This window comes from Mirounga angustirostris, unplaced genomic scaffold (assembly GCF_029215605.1).
Source record: "Mirounga angustirostris isolate CCGP_5_RB_7025 unplaced genomic scaffold, mMirAng1.0.hap1 SCAF_2, whole genome shotgun sequence".
In the NCBI taxonomy this organism is placed as follows: Eukaryota; Metazoa; Chordata; class Mammalia; order Carnivora; family Phocidae; genus Mirounga; species Mirounga angustirostris.
The window spans coordinates 140,707,788-140,730,528 of NW_026991710.1; the positions used below are offsets into that span (position 1 = coordinate 140,707,788).

General features: G+C 33.7%; 1 protein-coding gene and 1 pseudogene across 6 annotated transcripts in view; both read left to right on the forward strand.

Moving 5' to 3' along the window:
- Positions 1-11,712, forward strand: part of TLL1 (tolloid like 1) — a 210,712-nt gene extending 199,000 nt beyond the window's left edge. For all 6 annotated transcript variants that reach the window (XM_064585242.1, XM_045880178.3, XM_064585244.1 and 3 more), the window contains 3 exons: positions 330-543; positions 7,066-7,316; positions 8,499-11,712. In XM_064585242.1, coding sequence (XP_064441312.1) covers positions 330-543; positions 7,066-7,316; positions 8,499-8,633 — 600 coding nt within the window. In that variant the 3' untranslated portion in view covers positions 8,634-11,712. The remainder of the gene's footprint in view (positions 1-329; positions 544-7,065; positions 7,317-8,498) is intronic.
- Positions 11,713-19,403: 7,691 nt separating this feature from the next.
- LOC123848815 (protein FAM217A-like) lies at positions 19,404-21,056 on the forward strand (annotated as a pseudogene).
- Positions 21,057-22,741: the final 1,685 nt, after the last annotated feature.

Sequence of the window (22,741 nt, forward strand, 5' to 3'; positions counted from 1 at the left end):
TTCAGAATAAAATATCACTGTTATTATAACTTGTCTGAATCCTGGAGTTGATTGTGATAGTTTTGTGATAGTTTCGATTGTGATTTAGTTGCAATAGTTTAATAATAGAATTTCACATGGAGTAATTGTGCTGTTTTCCTCATTATGTTTTTTCAGAGACTTTACATTCTACTGATTTTACACTCCTTTCAATAATGTTCTATACGGGTTAATTTATTTGTATGTCCTGAGCATGTTTTATTGATGTGCATTTCTGCTCCAAAGGAAAGAACTCATTTTGAGTGATATGTGTTTTTGCTTTTCTTTCCCTTTCTTTCTTTTTTTAATAGGCCTTTGGTGAGTTTGAGATTGAGCAGCATCAAGAATGTGCTTATGATCACTTGGAAGTATTCGATGGAGAAACAGAAAAATCACCAATTCTTGGAAGACTATGTGGCAACAAGATACCAGAGCCCCTTGTGGCTACTGGAAATAAAATGTTTGTTCGGTTTGTTTCTGATGCATCTGTTCAAAGGAAAGGCTTTCAAGCCACACATTCTACAGGTCAGCAAATTAGAGCCATGTTTCTCTTTCCTAAGATCTAGGTTTCTCTTCCAGTGAATGCAGGGGATCCTATAACAGGAACATTAATGAATCTCTGAGCACAGCAGAAGAAATCTCACTGAAGCACTGTGTGAAATATTTGAGAGCCAAGTAGCATCCTACTTAAGTATCTTTGTAGTTGCTGAACATTTAGAAAGCAGTGCAATAGTTTGATCTGATTCATGTCCAATGCAGTATGATCAAGTAGAACTATCTCTAAATATTTGTATAATGGATTCCATATTAACTTGAGCAGTTTGATTTATATGCTCTATTTAAGTTAGAAATCTATGTCTTAAGTATTCAAGAATCATGTTTTCTCTAACATCCTACCTGGTTGGCTAGCTTTTGCATTAATGTATTTTTGTAAGTCCGATTTGGAATTTATCTCTCCATTTTACAGAGTCTCATTTGTTTTTCCTTCTATTTAGTGTGCAATACAATCTTTTTCTAATCCTAATTCCTAATTTGACTTTGGAATGGAAGTTTTCAAGAAATAAAATATAATTTAGGAAAAATATGGAAAATTTTAGGCGAAAATATAGAATAACATTTTTTTAATAATTTGGGGCCAGCTTAATATTTCGTAAATGTCTAGGAAATGTCCTTTTTTTACATTCAGTTAAAAAAAAAGTCAGTTGAGTGGTTTCCTAAAGTCATTTATCTTATAGTGCCACCTAGTGGTACTCTTGATAAATAAACTATTGAGACATTGCCATGTAGAACTGTCTTGATGTAATATAATACACAGTATAATTGTATACAAATTTGTCCATAAAACAATATAAGTGCAGCAGTTTTTGTCATGGGTTCTGTTTATTGTTTTTATTTTCTTTTTGTTTAATTTTGTTTGTTTGTTAATTATTCCATTGTCCAATATTATTTTCCACTTTAGTGTATTTCATTATGAGCATTAGATTTATATTGGAGTCTATTTATGAGAAAGTGAATATTGTCAGAATATTTATCTGATTCGTACTAGTAATGGTTGAACTCATTAATAGTGCAAATTATTTCTCATGATTGATATGAATATTTTGGTTTGAGAAGAATCTTTCAGGGACTACAGAAATTTCATACTAATGAAAGGTTTTTCCATACATTGACATTTACTCTTTAAATATTTTCCTTATAACTTGTTATGCATTAAAGGGGTGGAGTGATTGCAATCCCATTACTTCATCAGTACTTTCCTGATAGCATAGAGTTTATGGCATATATATCTGGCTATCACAAGTTCCAGGAATGCAGTATGAAAATATGCTGTCAAAATTCTTGAAATAGCTGACCAAATATTTTTAAAATACCTACCTATGAATTTCCCTTTCTTAGTTTAATCAAAACTTACTTTTATAGAATCTCTTTTTACCCTTTGTGAGTAGAATGATTAAGATTTATATTATGTTCCAGTATGTAGGTACATTTGGGTTTTTAGTCCTATTATGCCATTACCTAGCTGGGAACTTTGGAAAAGAAATTTCTTTGGATATCAGTTTCCTCATCTGTAAAATACTATTTAAGTTTCATTATAGCTATTAACCTCCATGATTCCTTAATTTGTATGGCCTTTGCTCATGGATCCTATTTGCATTATTTATATTACCATTAAGAATCCATTGGTAGGATCCAGTTAAGTTCTCACAGAGATCTTATATTGAGATCTGATGGTATATATAGCATGCACTTGGCATTTTAGGCACACACATGTACTTAACATACACTTTACATATATTGAGTCCTTAAAAGACTCTATGATGTATTATTATCCTCATTTTTCAGAAAAAGAAATTGAAAATCTAGAGATTAATTAATTTGCAGAGATTTCTAAAATTATGTCAAAGTCTGGACTTTATCCTTACTCTGTCTCCAGAATGCCTCACATACATTCCACCATAGTATGTTTTCTCTTCATGTAAACGTTTTGGATTAGGAAGCAAATCGATATAAAACCAGTCACTGTTGCTGAAGCAATAAGTAGAGACTGAACGCTTCCTTATTTAAGTTTAAAAAAACCCTCTGTTTGAAGTACGTAACTGACGAGGCTCATTTTATTTCCCTGTTCAGTTCACATCCATTCAAACACCCACATGAGCCACCTGTCACATTATTTATGGCAAAAAGCTGGAAATTTGTGGGAATTTACAGGGAAATAGAAGGAATTCCTTCCCATTGAAGCATACAGTCTAAGTGTAACCTCTGATTTTCAGAAGTTTCTGTACTTTTGGTTTTTCAGTCAGTTTCTACTGACAAGACAGTCAAGTCCAGTACCATTTTTGCTACATGTATAGAACACTTATTCATTATTTACTGCCTTCTAGAATATGTGTAACTATTATTGATGGATCCTGATGTACACATTTTAATCTGCTTGAGTAAATATATATTTTTATATGCAGTTTGAATTTTATCCACGAGAAAAACTTCTAATACCATGAATTTTGAAACCAGGTGATTAGAAATATTGTTCTAATATGGTTTTATGGCTATTTTTTTTCACAAGGAATACTGTGAAAAAAATCCATGAGAAAAGGACTTTATTGGAAAGAGTCCTTTTTTCCCTCTGATGGTAGGTCTAAATTCTAAGCCCAAATATATTTTAATCAGGTAATGAATGGTATTACACGACCCTTAAATAAACTTATTGAAGAAACAAATCAGTAAAAAAAAATATCCTGCGTATTCTCTCAGAGGATATGGCTATAATATAGAAAAAGAGGGAAATGTGGAGAGAAAATAGTCTTTTAAAACATGGCCTGTCCAAAGAAAAAACAGAGAGGGAGGCAGACCATAAGAGAGACTCTTGACTATAGAGAACAAGCTGAGGGTTGCTGGAAGGGAGGTGGGTGGGGGTGGGGGGCTGGGGGTGGCTGGGCAGGGGAGATGGTTAAATGAGTGATGGTTAAGGAGAGGGCACTTTTTGTAATGAGCGCTGTAAGTGATGAATCACTAAATTCTACTCCTGAAGCTAATATTACACTATATGTAACTAACTAGAATTTAAATAAAAACTTGAAACATTAAAAAAAATAAAATAAAACATGGCCTGTCTGGTAGGACTTCTTTGCTGTAGCATTGTAGTATGCATCAATGACATTTAAAAGTCAAATAATGCATTATAAAAGTTCTTAGAAAGGAAGTTATTTTTATCTAACTCAATTAAATTGGAATGCCCACTAAAAGCATGTATAGGTCAAATTACAGGACCTCTTTGGGAATTTAATACTTTATGGGGAAATAAACAATCATGTCTTTCCAAATTAAAATGAAATCCACTCCCCACCCCCACCCCCAGGCTTCTCTTCCCTTTTTGTCACCTTTCTTATTCAGCTTCATTTTCACTTTCCAGAATTCTGTAGAAGATGTTCTGGCAGCTTACAAAGTATTTTCAAACAACTGATTTAAAAACAATACTGCTGACATGCTACACTACTTTTATATTGTTCCAACTTGGTAAATGAATAGGAATATTTGCAGGAAATGTATTTAATTAAATACCTTCTTTAAAGGGACCATATTAAATGATGTATTGACCATATTTTGAAGAACTGCCTCAAGGACAAATTGCCCTCATGCTGCCTGTAATTTTCTGCTTATGGAATTTCTCTCAGGGCATATTAAAATCACACATCTTGTGCATATAATATTTAAATCTTTGTTCTTAAAAATTTTATCCTGTGGACTAAGTTTTCTCTCTCTCTCTTTTTTTCATGGTTGGATCATTAATTCCAGATTTATTAGTTTGATCAGTGATCCATAGGAAGGCAGTTGTGTACTGGAACAGAGAAATGAAAATAGACAAACATAATGGAACATTTTAAGTTATCCTTAAATGTAATTTATTTATTTTGAATATTGCCATTTTCTAGATGTTTTCAATAAAACCAAATAATAACTCCTCACTGTCATTTTCAGATTCACAAAGGTTTTGTGAAATCTTTTTCATTTCGTGCAACTACTTCATTTCCTCCTTGATTTTTGTTCCAAGTTGGGGCTGGCAGAGAATTGTCTCTTCTGAATCCTGGTCTTTTGTCCTGCTACTTTGCTCCTGCAAAGCAGACACACCAAAACTAGTGCTTTCTTTATATCTCCCAGTGGGCTCCTTCAGCTCTTCCCGGCTGTGGAATAAAAGTAATCCAAGTGCTGGCAGCTTTTTTTTTTTTTTTTTTTGTAAGTGGAAACCAAAACAAAGCAGGCAATTATATATCAAACTTTGAGAATAGGTAAAATTTAAAAAATTCTCTAAGTGAGATTACACTGGTTTATACATTTATATATTAAATTTGGAAATATTTTTCACAAAATATTTTACTGGCCTTCAAAAATACAAGTCTTCCTTTATGATAGCAGATTAATAATGTTTTAAATTTTTTTTCATTTTATTCTGGCTTTTCATTTCATACCTGAATGGATCCCTAGCAGCAGCACAGATGATGGCATTTAGATGTTCTCACTAGACAATAATGATTGTAATGGTGATGGCTTACACTAATATGGCCTTTCCTATGTGCCCGGTATCCTTCAAACATTTGACATATATTAACCCATTCACTCTTCATCTAGACCCCATGACGTGAGTACTATGTATGATCCTTGTCTTAGAAATGGAGTGTGAGACAAAGTATCTCAGCGGATGAAGGGCAGAGCTCAGATTTGGACCCAGGTCATTTAGCTGTGGAGATCTGTCGCAGAAGAAGGACAATAATTTTTGGAATTAGAGAAACACCATGGGAGGAAGGGTAGAATGTTTGGCTTCCGGTCTATGGGATTCAAGAGATGATATTCAAGAGATGGGTTGAGCTTTCAGGTTATTCTAACTCATTTACATTTGCAATAGTATCGATATATACTATATGCTATATCGATAGATTGTGCAAGATGCTCCACCCGACACCTGGAACATGGAGGGATACTTACGTTCTTCATGGAACACAGCCCATTGGGGCAGTCATTCTCATGATTGAAACCCTGGTTGGAAGTTCGTTCATATGTCAGTCACACACAAGAATCTAAATGTCTTTGTCTGTGACAGTGCCCGTAGGTTTGGTTGAGCCTACGTGTATTTAGATACATCTGAATGGGGTTTCATCCTGGGGATTCAGACATATTTTGTTGTTTAAAATCATCAGTGTGGGTAAGCCATATACAAATCGGAAAAATCCAACTAAGTGTTTTTAGTTGTGTAATCCGTCCTCACAGGGTGCCGCTGGGACTGTTTGGTTGCAGATGACCATGAGAATGTTACAGTGGTGTCTTCATATCTAGGGTCCTGGCTTGTCCACATCTTTCCACATTGGATTTTTGGTTTTGTCCCCTCCCAACTTATCCCAGTTTTCCTGGGACTTTTCTGGTTTTAGCCCTGAAATCACTGCTTCCCAGGAAACTCTCAGCACTTGACAAACAGAAACAGAAAGAAACTCTACTTTCTTCTAACATTTTTTATAGCCCTATTTTATCTTCTTCTCCCCTGACCCCCTGCCATAAGTTTGCATGTGTATTGGTTGGAGGGGATCTCTATTTAATCTCTGGGTGTTTGTTTTTTTGTTTTGTTTTGTTTTGTTTTTTTAATCTCTAGTGATTAGGAAGTTTTGGGACTCAGATTACAAAGTTTCTGAGAAAATTTTTTGAAAACTTTCATTTCTAAATTATACTAGCTGTGCATTTTTATGCATACTCATCTAGTGATTTGGTATATTTACCTCTAGTGACAAAAGTAATAACTGGTAAACCACATGTTTATTAATATCTCTCTGAAAAAGAAGCTGTAAAAAGAGCATTTAAATTTTTTTATTTATTACAAACACAAAATATACTTAATAGGTTCTGGAACTACAAATGTTATTACAGTTAAAGATGCATGTATGTTTTTCCCAACCAAGTTTAAATATTTCTACCTAAATAAAATTGTTCTACATAGTCTATGTAGAGTTCTATATCATGCATATACACACTGGAGTTTTATATATTTTGCCAATTTTTAAGTTATTTCTTATTCCTTTGGATTCTGGGTTCTTAAATGAGTAAGAATCAACCTGATTTAAGATACTGACCTTTTTTTTCCCCTATGAAAACTAGTTATTTGAGACTAAAAACAGGATCGTGTATAATAATAGAAATATTTATTGAGAGTTACTACACGCTAGGCACGGTTTTAAGTGATTTTCCATGTATTCATTAAATCCTCAAAATCCACTGGGAGATTGGTGCTATCATTATCATCTGCATTTTGCCCTATGGATCAGAGAAGCGACATCATTCACCTAAAGTAACTGAGCTCGATGGTGTTGGAGGTGGTATTCCAACCCAGCTAGCTCTGTGTCCAGGGTCTGTGGTGGTACCTGGTGCACCGTCACACTCTACGATTATAGGAAACACATCTGATGATGAAAATGCATTCAGAAGTTAGAGAACGGTTACACTACATTGAGGTTGAGATTGGACTTGTTAAAACTCACTGAGTTTATTTCATTTTTCTTTCCTGAGCAGAGTGTGGTGGTCGACTGAAAGCAGACCCGAAACCCAGAGATCTGTACTCGCACGCGCAGTTTGGTGATAACAACTACCCGGGACAAGTGGACTGTGAATGGCTGTTATTGTCAGAACGGGGCTTTCGACTGGAGCTGTCCTTCCAGATTTTCGAAGTGGAGGAAGAAGCCGATTGTGGCTATGACTATGTTGAGCTTTTTGACGGTCTCGATTCAACAGCGGTGGGGCTTGGTCGATTCTGTGGATCAGGGGTAAATACAGTACCAACAGGATCCCATAGCCGTGGTAGAAAATGCCCATTGATTCATGATTGTTATGTGCACCATATGCAAATCGGCAATGCTTTTACGAGAAAAGGTTACACCCTATTATTATTGCCTCTTCTCCCTCACCTCTTCTGCATCTAGTGAATTTTCCCAATAATATCACACAAGAGAGAATAATTTAGTAGGTATAATTGCTGGTTCCTGTTCACATTCTAACTTTTTTATTCATGTTCTTACTGTGCAATAAATGTTTAAACATTTAAGAATCTAAAGGCGATAAATTTAAACACACACCTTTGACGATTTGGTAAGCTTCCTAAATTAAAGCATAAAGGAAAAGGAATTGTGCACACAATTCAAATTGACATTCCCCTCTCAGCGAAGACGCTTGCTGAATGGCAGGCACCACCACTGGTGTGTGGGCTTACCCAGTGCTGCCATAATGCTGTTCCATTGCAGTGTGTCACTTGTGCATGGGACAGAATGCCTGATACAGGTCAGAGAGTGTCACCAGGAGAAATAAGAAAAAGGAAAGCTTGAGATTTCCTTCATGCTTTTTCCCCCCAGGACTCCCTGCATAAATATCAAACGGTCTTCTGAATACATACTTTGTTCCGAAAACATTAGTCCCATTTTTTGTCCACCAGTGTCTATTGCTTACATAATACTGAACTTGAATGATATTGAATTCCTTTCCAAATATCAGCTGAAATGAAACAAAAAACTTCGTGGTATTCAGATTATTAAAACAAGAAGGAATGGATGATTTGGATTCTGGACGTGGCTCTGCCTCAGAGCCCCTTCTGAAACAAATTTAGTATCTTTTTACCTTCTTTGAACCTTACTTTATTTACTTGTAAATCAAAGGAATTTGGCTTAAAATTTTGGGGAAAAAACCCACCAAGTTCCAGAACTTGGAAACAGGCTTATGTTCCAAGCCCAGCTATATCAATGCCTATGATCTTGAGCATGTCATTTGCTTCTCTGAAACTCAAGTTTGCCCATCTGTAAGATGAAGAAGTCACTCATACCCACTTTTCAAGGTTGTTGGGAGGATTAAATCATATACCCCCCCCAAAAAAAATCCCAAACAAACATGAATTACACTGAAGGAAAAAAGTGCTCACTCTGTTGTTTATTTGCCTGTTTGTTTGTTTTTGTCTTCAGCCACCAGAAGAGATCTATTCAATTGGGGATGCGGTTTTAATTCATTTTCACACTGATGACACAATCAACAAGAAAGGATTTCATATAAGATACAAAAGCATTAGATATCCAGATACTATGCATACCAAAAAATAACACCAAAACCTCCATCGAAACATAAAGGAATGTGCATAATGGAGAGAAGACGTATTTTTTTTTTAAATGAAGATATTAGCACAAATGTTTTATATAATGAGTTTGACCAGAAGAAGACTGTAAGAACAGGATTATCTCTGTACTAAAAGAGAAGTTTTCAAGCCAACTCTGATCAACATTGCCAAGATATTGAAACTCCATGCTTGATGGTATAAATATAAATAAAGCTGGTGAGAAGGCACATGTAACTTCAAGGAAGACTCCAGAAGATTTTGTTCACAGCTTGACAGAGATGCCTTGCCATTCAGACAGTTCGATTCAGGGTCTGTGACCTTGCAGAGTGTTTCTTTTTGACAATTTTTCAAGATTTGGGAGAAATCAAATGATCTTGCAGGTCATAAACTGAAAAACCCTCTTCTTGTATCTTAGGATGATTGCTTTGGCTTTGTATCTTGGATACAGATCCATATGGGATGTTGCGAAATGGGAGTCTTTTGAGGGCGGTTTGTACTTTAAATGTGGGCGTGTCCGGAAGTTTGGAAACTGGAATATTTCAGCTTCATTATTTTCACTTGCAGGCCAGATTCACCTCTTTGAAACACGAATGATCTTGAGACCACTTCATTTTACTGACGTTTTGACAAGTTGGAAATGCCAATAGTGTCTATTACTGCACTTAAAATCTAGGCATCATTTATTTAAGTGCTGGAAAATGCCCAGTTGATCAGTAAACTCAAGTTCTTTCAGTGAAAGTGCTGCCTTTTCACACCCAATTTAAGAAGCGTTGTGATGTCTTGGGAACTTCATGAGAGAACTCCCAACAGGTGTGAACAGAATTCTTCCACGTGACTGCCCGGATGGCCCATTCTCAAGTCTCCAGTGCTGCTATTGTCTTTTCTGTTGTTGATCTGTTGTAGTTGTTATTGCTGATGTTGTTATGGTTAATGTTGTATTTAAAAAAAAAAAATGAAGTGAAGTGGAAGTAGGCTGTGTAGTCATTGAAAGCTCTCTCTCTCTTCTTCCTCTTCTTTTTTTTCTCTTCTTGGGACTCAGTTAAAAAAATGCAATGTTGGAAAAAAAGATTTGTTTCTGAAAGACTTTCTATGGTGCTATTCCATAAACGTTTTTTTTAAACAAAATTTTTGACCTTTGAGCCAACCACCTGTAGACTATGAATGTCTCCCTATGTCTGGTGGCATTTGAAGACTAAAGACTTGCTAAGGGTATCAAGAGTGTATCATCGCAAGGGCAGCACTTGTCCTGTGGAACAATTACTCATAATGCCTTAGAATTCTTGCACATGATCAAACAGATCCTCCTAGAGACACACTTTTTGAAAGGTTGAGCAAAACAACGTATGTTAATTAGCAGCTCTGTGAGGAAAATCCATTTCCATGACTGAGAACATCGGGTATAGATATGGTGACCTGCTTTTGTTGTAGAAAATGAATTTTCTGCTTGAAAGCCATGCGTGTTTTTAATATTGTTTATGTATATGTGAGGTTGTCTGAGTGAATGAAGCTACAAGAAGGTGAAAAGCAGTGGGTGGTGGAAAAGTTACAATTTATGTGCCAAGTTCTACTAGAATCCTGTCTGAAGTAGCACCTTTCTTAGGAGGTTTCATGGACAAATAATGGGAACTTCTAATTATTATCTGCACCATTAAAAAAAAGACTTTTTCCTTTACAGAAACTCTATTTTGATATGTTTTAATGTTGATGTAGATTGCTATATGAAGTAGATTTGTTTCTGTTACCTGTCCATGAACATTTGACATTTAGTAAAATTGGGTATTTTTCTTTATTTTTACAAAATTACACTATACACACAGGTGTAGTTTATTCATTTTTTTTGCCATTGTTGCCCTGAAAAATATTTTCTTGCATATGAATTACAATATGTAAATACATTTTTAAAACCAGTCTTTTGATCTTACTCAATGTTACCTTGGGAATGTGTAACTATTGCCTGCAATGTAATGAGCTTTTTTAGTGGAGCTGATTTATTCCAGTAACTTCTTCTATATTTTTTCATTAATCTTCAATTAGCCAAATATATCAGCAATGGGAAAGAGAGGAAAAAATACCATTCACACCTAGTGGATTACGCTATGCCTCGCCCAGTACGAGGCACAGGGCACTAGCTTTTTTCTAAACTTTATGCTACCCTTTGAGAATTGTGGTGATGTTCTCATTTTGTAGTTCAGGAATGGAGGCTCATAGAAGGTATGTAATGTTCCCAGGGTCACCGTGTAAAGTTAGATGTTGAAACCCAGCTTGTCTGATATAAAAATCTGTGCTTGTTCTACAAAATGTAGTAGAATCGATCTTGACATATATAAATAGTAGACATGTTTTTATGATGAAACATTTCCACATAAAGTAAATTTTAGGGGTGAATTACAGTAAACCCTTCAGGATAAATATATTGTTCTTTTCAGAAACAGCATGACAATTCGAATATCAACTGTAGATATCTTTAAGAACCACAGGTAGTGCTAGAAATTAAAAACAAACAAACAAACACCTACTCTGCAGTTCAAAGTTAGTAATCATGGATGGACCTTTTGTTAAAATAAATACATTAAATTATTTTATCTGGCGTAGTAGGGGAAATGTAGTGTTCTACTTTAAGAAATATTCTGGATATTACAATTGACATCTTATTAGGTCACAACGAGCTGCAATCAACACAACCGAGAAATGAAAGTGAAAAGATATTTAGAAGGCATATATAGAGATGTTGCAACTTCAGGTCTTCAATGTGAACATTAATTTTTATTATATCTTATGTCAGATATCAATTCGCTGCATATTATTTTTATATTAATTCAATTTTGGCTTAAATGTGTTGTTAAATGCAAGTACAAACAGCTTTGTTGTTATTTTGTTAATAATTGTTAGTTACTGTTTTAAACATTTTATTAAATTAATTTTGTAAATTATTTTCAACCCCTACATCAGTATACTGGTTGTGCTCTCTATTTGCCAAAGTTCTAACTCCTATACAATCCTGACTATACACAGAAAAAAAACTGCTCCTACTTAATATGATTTTATTAAATTATTTTTCAAGTCAATTTTGAATATTAATCTACTTTATTAATGAGATCATGACTTAGCATAATTTCACAAAACAACATTTAAAAAAATTGTATGAGAAACAGCAATAGTACTTCCAAAGTCTCCAAATGTCCCCTTCCCATATTGGCTGGATTTTTGCTATGTATGACTAATTTTAATATATCACAGTATCAGGTTCATATTCTGTCCAATTTTGTTTTTAAATTTCTTAGTCTTTTTTATTTGGTTTCTTTTGCTCCTGTATTTTTGATGGTAAGCCTCAGATATTAAATTTTGCTCTCCCATATAGAAAATCTCTAAAAGCGCATCTAATGACTAATTATTATTCTTCATAAGGGTAAATATTACTTTTTAAAAGTAAACTATAGCTATGTGTGACATTTAAAAATAACTTACTTAAAGCAGTTCTCAAAATGTTTGGAAATTGTATTTAGTGACAATGGGAATAAAACTTGCTTTTTGGAAAACCTTTAATACCACTTGTGAAATCTGGCGTGGGAGGAAGTAAACAGGAAAAAATAATTACCTTCTAAAGTTTATAACTTGAAGTAATGCCTTCTATTTTATAAGAAAAATTATGTAAAATGAGCATATCAAAAAGAAAACAAAAAGCTGGTCTGTGAATGACTTAAGCTTTTTATGCTTCAATGCATAGTAAATGGTCACTAATGAACAGTTAGCTGTTAATCTTTAGTGTTATTGTTATAAAATTAAGACACATTGTCATTAGCTTAAGAAATAATTGATGTAATGGATGGATCTAATACATTGTGAGATATTATTATTAGTCTCCAAACTTTCTATTGACATCAATTTTTTTCATTGTCCAGCCACAACCTCCCCCCCTTTTCAGCCCTGCACCAGTATATTCAGCCTGTGTCCAGGCTTGCCCTGTGACTCTAGTCAACTCCTGTGCAGAGACTATGCAGAATGATTCCAAAAAGTTTATAGGGCCCTGAGTACATCTCACTATATGCAACTTCCCTCTCATCCAATATTTTAAATAAAAAATTAAAACCGTAAAATCAACTTCTAACTTTAGAAAACTTGAACTGGATACATACCTGGGTTAAAGCAGATGAAGATTGAAGACTTAAGAAGCCAACATACAGCTTAAGACATGTGGACAAAAGGTCCTGGTACCTGGTCTTGCCTTAGCTGCCAGGGTGGAGGTGTTGAGTAAATAATGAAATTACTTGTGTTATTATGTGTTATTTCTATGTGAATACAAGAAATACTAGCTTCACCAATCCCTCCACTCTTACTGAGCTCTGCCTACCTATGTTGTTTGTGTAGTTGAGAAACCAGTTATATAGCAGTTCATTTTTGCCCAACTATCAAGCTTTTGGCATATTTGCATCTGAAATAAAAATAGCAACTAAGGCTATTCAAAGCAACTTATAATACTATAAACGTGCTTAATGCTTCAGTGTATTTTACAAATTACATTTAAAAAACCAGATCCAATGGTGCTCCTTCTATTAAATATTATAGGGTGATTATATTAGTCATAATATTTAACCATTCAACATATCTAAGAACTGACAAATCTCATATCTGTCAAAAGCTCAATTAGGAATATTTTTAAAAGAGTAACTACTAGAAATTTAGTTAAAAATGATAATTTTCAATCAAAATGTAGAAATGCATTTATATTCCTTCATGATATTTTTATGTCAGAATCAGTGACTCACAGAAATGACAGCTAAATGCTAAAATAATGTTGATAAGGTTGAGGTCCGGGGGAGGGGTTTATTTCAAGGAATGTCATTAAATTATTTAAACAGGAAGATTGCCAGAAAAGACAAAGTGAAAGTATTATAGGTAATAAAGTTTAGATAAAGCTACCCTAAAAGAATATTTAGTGAACCTTCTTTAGGAGGCTATAATTAAAAATCAAAGTAAATTACAAGAAAATTTTCTACAAGGATCTAATAAATTTGTTAAAGTCCTTTATATACCACTGAATGTCTGTTATTTGTGTTTGAATTCCCTGGGAGTAAAGGGTCCTCATAAGTTTTGTCATTTTCAACCCAAAAGACATATTACAACCATGTAGTTTATTCCCTCATTTATTTCATTTATTTCTTCATTCCATAAATATTTGCTTAATTCCTTCAAATATGCTCAGCACTGTGCTAAGTACTAAAAATTTAATGAAAGGTTGAAAAAGAAAAAAATCACAATTTTTGCTTTTTTGAAGGTTAAATTCTAGTTGAAGAGATAAACATTAATTAAAAGCAATCACAAAGTGTCAAAATTGCAATATAAAACATGCATTTGTATTTTACAGCCATTCTGGGGACGTTATTCCAAATAGCCTGGTTTGCATTTTGAGACACGCATTAACATCAACCTTTCCTTATCCTTGGTTTTCTACTATCTTCTTATTTGCATTGTTCTTTTTAAAATTTCAATTGTCCTCTAAAATTAATTCTTTTTTCCCATCAATCACTTGTATTTTTAACTCGTAAATTATTCATTCTCAAGATGGATGATGAGGGTGGCATAGCATATTAAAATTCTGATGTTCATGTAATTAACAAATAGAACTAAACAATATAACTTACAAAAAGCACTACCAATGGCCAGCACCAAGAGTGCTTGATAAATTCTAATTCTTATTATGATACACATTAAGATTCTTGAAACCCTAAATATCCAATCAATGCTGGCCTAATTGGTGGAAAAGGGATGTTTTGCAATTGCAGTTTGACTTGTGGGACAGTGAAATGCCTCACTGCCTCACTATTTGCTTCCTTCTCCAAGTCAACATCTATGTTTTAAATGTTGGTAAAATCTCTGGGATACTCAGACCTCTCAAGAGCATACTCATATAAAAGCACTCTATGGGCATATACTTGCAATATCTTGGCCCTATAGATAATGCTTAATCGAATGTGATGTGATGCCACAATAAAAAATTATAAAATGTTTAGGTAAGAGTAATCCAAAATAACAAGTAGCATAATTAGACTTAGAACATTGGATACTAGAATTATCACATGTAGAGTAAAATGATTTAAAAAAAGAAAGAGAAAATATGTGGAAAAGGTATAGACACTATCAAAATACTGAGATTTTTAAAAAGAATAAGTTCAATTTGTAGAAACAAAAAAATACAGTAATTGAAATTTAAATTTAGATTAGGAAATTTAGATTAGGTACAGCTGCCGATAATTCATGAACTGGGAGAGTTTAAGCTGAGAAAGACAAAGAGATGAGAAAATATATTTAGAGATACGGAATAGAATGTGAATATTCGATATATATTAGGAGTTTAAAATGTGAATATAGACAGTGGAGGAAAATAAAATATTGAATAGACAATATCTGAAATGCCTTGGAACTTTTGGAAGATGTGTATCTTCATATTCAGTAAGTTCCCAAACAAAATAAATAAAAGGAAAACTACACCCAGATACAGAGTACTGAAATTGAATAACAGAAAGTTAAAGAAAAACATCTTAAAAGCAACCAAAGAAAAGATTACCTAGAAGGAATTACTTTCAGAAATACAGTGTATACATTTTGAAATAAAGTCATCAAGGTATTTATAGTAAATAATTGTTGATCTAAATTTTTGTACTCTGTTGAACTACTAGTTACAGATGGGAATTAAATTAAGTCAATTTCAGATTAGTGAAAACAAAGTTTACCACTAACAGATACTCATTGGGTTTTTTTTTTTTTTAAGATTTTATTTATTTGTCAGAGAGAGACAGAGAACAAGCAGGGGGAGCAGCAGTCAGAGCAGGAAGAGGGAAAAGCAGGCTCCCCACTGAGCAAGGAGCCGGATGTGGGACTTGATCCCAGAACCCCAGGATCACAACCTGAGCTGAAGGCAGACGCTTAACTGACTGAGCCACCCAGGCGCCCCTAGATACTCATTGTTAAAGGGATTTTCTTCTAGAAGAAAAATGAAAACAGGAGTGAGTGATACACAAGAAAGAATAGTGATCAAAGTAATTGGTGATTATGTACCAATTTAAAAGATATTAATACTATAAAAATAATAGCAATGACTAATTTGAAGAGGAAGTGGAATTAATTATGAGAAAATATTATGTACAATTCAAGAGGAATCGTTGGATTGAGGGGTTCTAAGTTCCTCATAGTGTTTGAGGAGAGGATTAACTTTATACTTTGTTAAATACCTAGTAAAGTTATAAGGGTAACCGAAAGACTGGAAGCAGGATAAATAACTTCTAACTGACAGAGAGGAAAAAGAAATTTTAAAATAATAAATATTAAGGATAGCTTAAAAAAAGGGAGGAAGTTACATAAAAAATAAAGAAAATGGAAAGTATAAACTAAGGTGGCCAAAACAATATGTAAAATTTAAAATTTAAAACATTTATCTGCCTGGTGTGTTCTGTTTTCCTCCGGTAATGTCATCTAGTGCTTTGCCTGGACAGAGCTTAACATGAGGCTAGCAAAGGACAAATATGAAAAGGTACCAGCTCCACTTGCACAGTGGGCAATGAAAAAAACATATTTTGAATTGAAAGACAATAAATAGACAACTGTTAATGTATAAAATGACATAATATTGAGAATATAAGTGCATGTGATGTGTAACATATTTTGTGATCTTTAAGATTTTTAAATTCACAACCATAAGAATTAAATATTTAACTAAATTTTAAAAATGAAAGTTTCTATATACGATAAATTGTACAAAAATAAAATTCTCAACTTGAAGTGACCATTTCCTCATTTTCCTGTTTCTCCTTTTCCCCTCTAGCTCTTCCTGAAGGAGATCAACATTAATAAATCTATTATTTAAAAAACATGTTTTCAAAGATTTCTTAAATAAGATATCATAATTAATGTATATCTATGTTGATTTTTAATTCAGATTCAGCATTTTTAGAGTGCACAATAGCTTGTGAGGTAAGTATTATTCCAATTTTACAGATGGGGAACTTGAATAGAAAATAAATTAAATAATTTTTCCAAGATCACATTGTGTCTGTGATAAACAAAATATATCTGAAAAGGAGTTGATATACCCATTACATTTTAAATTTTAAAAAGTAATTATAATTCAGATTTTTGTTTTAATGTTTATCATTTTGAATACTAATATATTCAAAACTAAGTCTCCTTTAAAAAAAGAAAAGCCACTAACTTTCCCATTAAGTAAATGATTTATTCTGCTTGATTAAGTTGTATTGATTTCTATTTAGAATTATGATAGAATAGCTTGCTGCAAACTAATATATTCTATCAAGAACACATAGAATAGTAGGGTGACTTTTTCAGCTTTATTGACAAATATAATTGACAAATAAAATTGTAAGATATTTAAAGTGTACAATGTGATGCTTTGAAATATGTATACATTATGAATGGGATTCCCCTCATTGAATTATCACATCCATCACTTCACATATTTACTTTTGTGTGTGTGAGAGAACATTTAAGTTTTACTCCTTAGTAAATTTAATTATACACTAGAGTGTTATAGAATATAGTCACCATGCTATACATTACATCCTCAGAACTTACTCATCTTAAGACTTAAAATTTGTACATTTTTATCAACCTCTCCCTATTTCTCTCTCCTGTCTCCTGACAACCTGTTTTCTTCTCTGTTTCTATGGGTTCAATTTTTATAGATGCCACATATAAGTGATACTATGCATTTGAAGTTAAATTATTATCAGCTTAAAATGCTGTTATAAATAGAAGATGTTTTACATAAACCTCATGGTAACCAAAAAGCAAAAGCCTATAATAGATATGCAAAAGGTAAAGAGAGGGCGCCTGTGTGGCTCAGTTGGTTAAGCGACTGCCTTCGGCTCAGGTCATGATCCTGGAGTCCCGGGATCGAGTCCCGTATCGGGCTCCCTGCTCAGCGGGGAGTCTGCTTCTCCCTCTGACCCTCCCTCCTCTCATGTGCTCTCTCTCATTCTCTCTCTCTCAAATAAATAAATAAAATCTTTAAAAAAAAAAGGTAAAGAGAAAGAAATCATAGTGTACTACTATAGAAAATTATCAAATAACAAAAGAAGAAAGCAAGAGAGGAAGAAAGGACAAAAGAGATTACAAAGCAACTAGGGAACAATGAACAAAATGACAATAGTAAGTAGATTCTTATAAATAATTACTTCAGATATAAATGGACTATATTCCCTAATCAAAAGACATACAGCGGCTAAATGGATTTAAAAACAAGACCCAACTATATCTTGCTTATAAGAGACTCACTTCAGCTTTAAGGATACACATAGACTGAAAGTGAAGGGAGGAAAAAGATATTCCATATACATAGAAACCAAAGGAAAGCAGATGTACCTATACTTATACCAGACAAAATAGATTTTAAGCCAAAGACTGTCAGAAGAGACAAAAAGGTCATTATTTAATGATAAAGAGGTCAATTCATCAAGAGGATATAATAATTATAAATATTTATGTACCAATATATGAGGATCTAAATATGTAAAACAAATAGTAACAGATCAAAAGGGATAAATAGACAGGAATGCAGTAACAGCAGGGAATGTGATACCCCACTTTCAACAATGGGCAGATCATCCAGCTATAAAATCAGTAAGGAAACACTGGACTTGAACTTCATGTTAGATGGGAGGGACATAACAGATACGTATAGAACATTTCAGCCAACAGCAGTAGATTATACATTCTTTGCAAGCACACAAGGAACGTCCTCTGGAATGGATCACATATTAGGCCACAAAACAACCCTTAATAAATCTAAGAGGATTGAAATCATATGAACATCTTTTCCAATCACAGTGGTACTAAACTAGAAATCAATTATGAGAGAAAACCAGAATTAATAATTGTGGAGATTAGTCAACATCCTGAACAATCAATGGGTCAAAGAAGAAATCAAGAGAAATAAAAAAAATATCACGGGACAAATGAAAATGGAATCACAACAACACAGCTTTTGGGATGCAGCAAAAATAGTTCTAAGAGGGAAGTTTATAGTGATAAACACCTACATTAAGAAAAAAGAGAAATCTCAAATAAACAACCTAATTTACACCTTAAGAAACTAAGGAAAGAGGAAAAGTAAGCCCAGAGTTATCAGAGAAAGGAAAAAAGCAAAGATTGGAGAGGAAATAAATGAAAGAGACTAAAATGACAATAGAAAGATCAATGAAACTAAAAGCTGTTTTTGTTTTGTTTTGTTTTTACTTTTAAGATAAAATAGACAAACCTTTGCTAAACTTACCAAGAAAAAAAGAGAAGACTCAAATAAGTAAAATTATAAATGAAAAAGATGATATTACAACTGATAACCATACAAATACAAGAATCATTAGAGATTTCTAGAAATAATTATATGCCAACAAATTGGGCAACCTAGAAGAAGTGGATAAATTCCTTGAAACATATAATCTACTGAATTAAGAAGACTGAGCTTGAAGAAATTTCTCTTCTGAACAGACCAATGACTAGTCAGGAAATTGAATTAATAATCAAAAACCTCCCACCAGCCTCTGGGGAAGCCTGCAGAATCCCAGCCACAGCCAAGGTTGGTCTTGCTGGGCCTACCCTGGGCCCCAGGCTGACATCTACCCTGAGGCGGCTGCAGGTCTGGCAGGCTGTCCACAGCTGAGGGAGCCAATGCCCACTGCCCTCCCTGTACTCCCATTGCAGGAAGGCCCAGGTGGAGGGGGCACCCATCAAGCCATTCACCCGGCCCATGTGCAAGGGCCCGGGGTTGAAAGCTACAGTGTCCTTGGAGACAATGCTGGGGATAACATATGGGCCATGGGGATTTCAAAGAAGTGGGGAAAAAACAAGGAGAAGAAATAGAAATGTGGCACCAACCTGTGTGTCAAACAGCTGTCATGAGAATGTATCTCACTGGAATTTGGATTCAGAAGTAGCTGTTCCTGAAAATAAAAACCTCCTACCTAGAAGAGATAGTGCAGAACCACCTGGAAATTCCATCTAACAACTGGTGTTAGAGCTTATGTCAGAACATGCTCACAAAAGAACACAGAATGGTAAACAATGGATATTTCAGTTATGGAGTTATCCTTTAATGAAGGAACTATCATGGAGAACAGAGATTTCAGAAAATCATCAATGGAAACTAGGAATCACTAATCCCATAAATCTCTTCACTCTGAGCCACTCACTAACAAATGCTTCAATTGATAAGCAAGTTTGTTCTTACCCTGGACTGCAAATGCATTAGGTCTCTGCTGGCCCTATGTTTGTGGAGACTTTTTTAAGGACAAAAAATGACCCTCACACTAATTCATGTTCAACTACAGAAAACGACTATAGTGTTGAAACTTTAAATGCTCCAAATTAGAATTTGACATATGGATATAGCAGTGTGAAAAAAAATTTAAGAGATCAAAGTGATTCATCTGAAAATAAAAAAGCAAATGATATTCAGATATTTTTAAAAGATGGACCTGAACATAAAGCCAAAAACAATAGAAAATGTTGAAGAATTTTTCCATATCCTGATTTTCCTTCCTCTTCATTTTGATACTTCAGACTTGCACAAATTAGCCCTCTCAAAGTTCGGAAATTGGAAAGCAAGGAATAATAGGGAATTTTCTGGAATATCCAGAAAACTATTGAACATTTGATTATTCATTTATTGGAAATGGAAAGAATACAACATGTGACTATACAAAAAGGCCAAGACAACAACAATCTTTTGTGCTTCAGTAGTTACTGAAAAACACTCTCCCTTCAAAGCTATACCCAAAATGAGATGGCCACAACTTCCTGACTCTGAGTCTTCAGACAATGTGTGTAGATAAAGGTCAAGAAAAAAGAAAAAAAAAAAAAAACAAACAACAACCAATTTTGTTTCTTGCAACCTTGAACAAAATGCTTCCAAATGTAATTGGAACAATGTTGACAAATATAAATGAAATTCTAAACCATCACCCTTAAAAAGTTCATCCATCACAAAACAATAGATTGCAAATTATGATGACTATATGAATACTAAAAGCTCCATTTGAAATCCATGACAAGAACTCTCAACCAAGCCGATTACTATCCAAAAAACTGGTTAAAATGGTTTTAGCAAGATGTTTGCCACTGGGTCTCCAATATCAGTTTCTCCTATACCTCTGTCTTTCCCTGATAAGCAAAGGGAAGAAATTAAGGCACCAAGGACAAAAACAAAAACAAAAACAAAACAAACAAAAAAACCACACACACACAAACACAAAACCAAAAACCAAAAATAAAACCACACACAAACACAAAACTTTACCAAAAAGACATAGTATTGAACAGACTATTCTAAATTCAGAAATTAAACTGTCTATCACCTTAGTTTATAGCCAAAGAGAAATGCACACCCACTGACCAAAAATAACGCTTTCATACATCTCAGTGTAAGCAAATCTATTCCAAGCCCAGCAAAAATACAATTAATCATTCTGAGATACAGGCATTAAACACGCGCACATACATGCACACACAAAACAATTACTTGATGTGATATGGAGTGAAACTTGTGAAAATCATGACTGAGAATGTCTATATATAAATCCACAGGCATCCATACGGACATACTTGACAATCTTTTGCATTTTATGTTTCAAAGAAATATTTCACTAAATAAACTGTTCTATTCAAAAGATTGTTCTTTTGTTGTGATTGTTTTCCAGTATAATTCCATCATCAATAAATGGTATAATTGATTTAAAAAAAATTCCCAACAAAGACAAGCTCAGAATCAGATGGCTTCCGTGGTGAATTCTATCAAATATTTAAAAAAGAACTAATTCCAATCCTTCTCAAATACTTCCAAAAAAATTAAAAAAATGACGGAACATTTTCAAACTCATTTTACAAAAAAAGAAAAACGGAAAAAAAAAAAAAAAGACTTTTAAATATAGAGGGCAAACTGATGGTTACCAGAGGGGAGGTGGGTGGGAGATGGGTGAAACAAGTGAGGGGGACTGGAGACTGCACTTGTCATGATGAGCACAGAGTAATGTATAGAATTGTTGAATTATTAGATTATACATCTAAAATTAGTATAACACTGTATGTTAACTATACTGGAAATAAAACAACAAACAACAACAAAAAAACTCTCATTCTATGAGCCTAGCATTACTCTGATACTAAAGCCAGACAATGATATTATAAGAAAAGAAAATTACAGGCCAATATCCCTGATTAATAAAGATGCAAAAATTCTCAACAAAATATTAGCAAACCAAATTAAACAACACATTACAGGATCATACACAATGATCAAGTAGGATTTGTTCCAGAATGCAAGGCTAGTTCAACAGCTGCAAATCAATAAATGTGATACAGCATATTAACAAAATGAAGGATAAAAATCATATAACCATCTCAATAGATGCAGAAAAGATATTTGACAAAATTCAACATGTATTCATGATAAAAACTCATCACAGACTGGGTACAAAGAAAAAATACCTCTACGTATGTCAAACCCACAGCTAACAATAAACTCAGTGGTGAAACACTGAAGGCTTTCTTCTAAGATCAGGAATAAGACAAGGAGACCCACTCTTGCCACTTATAGTCAACATAATATGGAAGTCTTAGCCAGGGCAATTAGGCAAGAAACAGAATAAAAGGCATTCACATCAGAAAGGAAGAAGTAAAATTGTTATTATTTGCAGATGACATGATATTACACACAAAAAAACCCTAAGGACTGCACCAAAAGCTATTAGAACTAATAAACAATTTCAGTAAAGTTGCAGGATACAAAATCAATTTACAAAAATCAATTGCATTTCTATACATCAACAGTGAAAGATCAGGAAGAGAATTTAAGAAAACAATTCCATTTATAATACATCAAAAAGAATAAAATACATAGAAATAACACTGAAGATGAAAAATCTGTACACTGAAAATTATAAGGTATTTATTAAAGAAATTGAAGAAGACAAATAAATGGAAAAATATTTTGTGCTCATGGATTGGAAGAATTAATATTGTTAAAATGTCCATACTACCCAAAGCAATATACAGGTTCAATTCAGTCCATATCAATGAATATAAATGGAA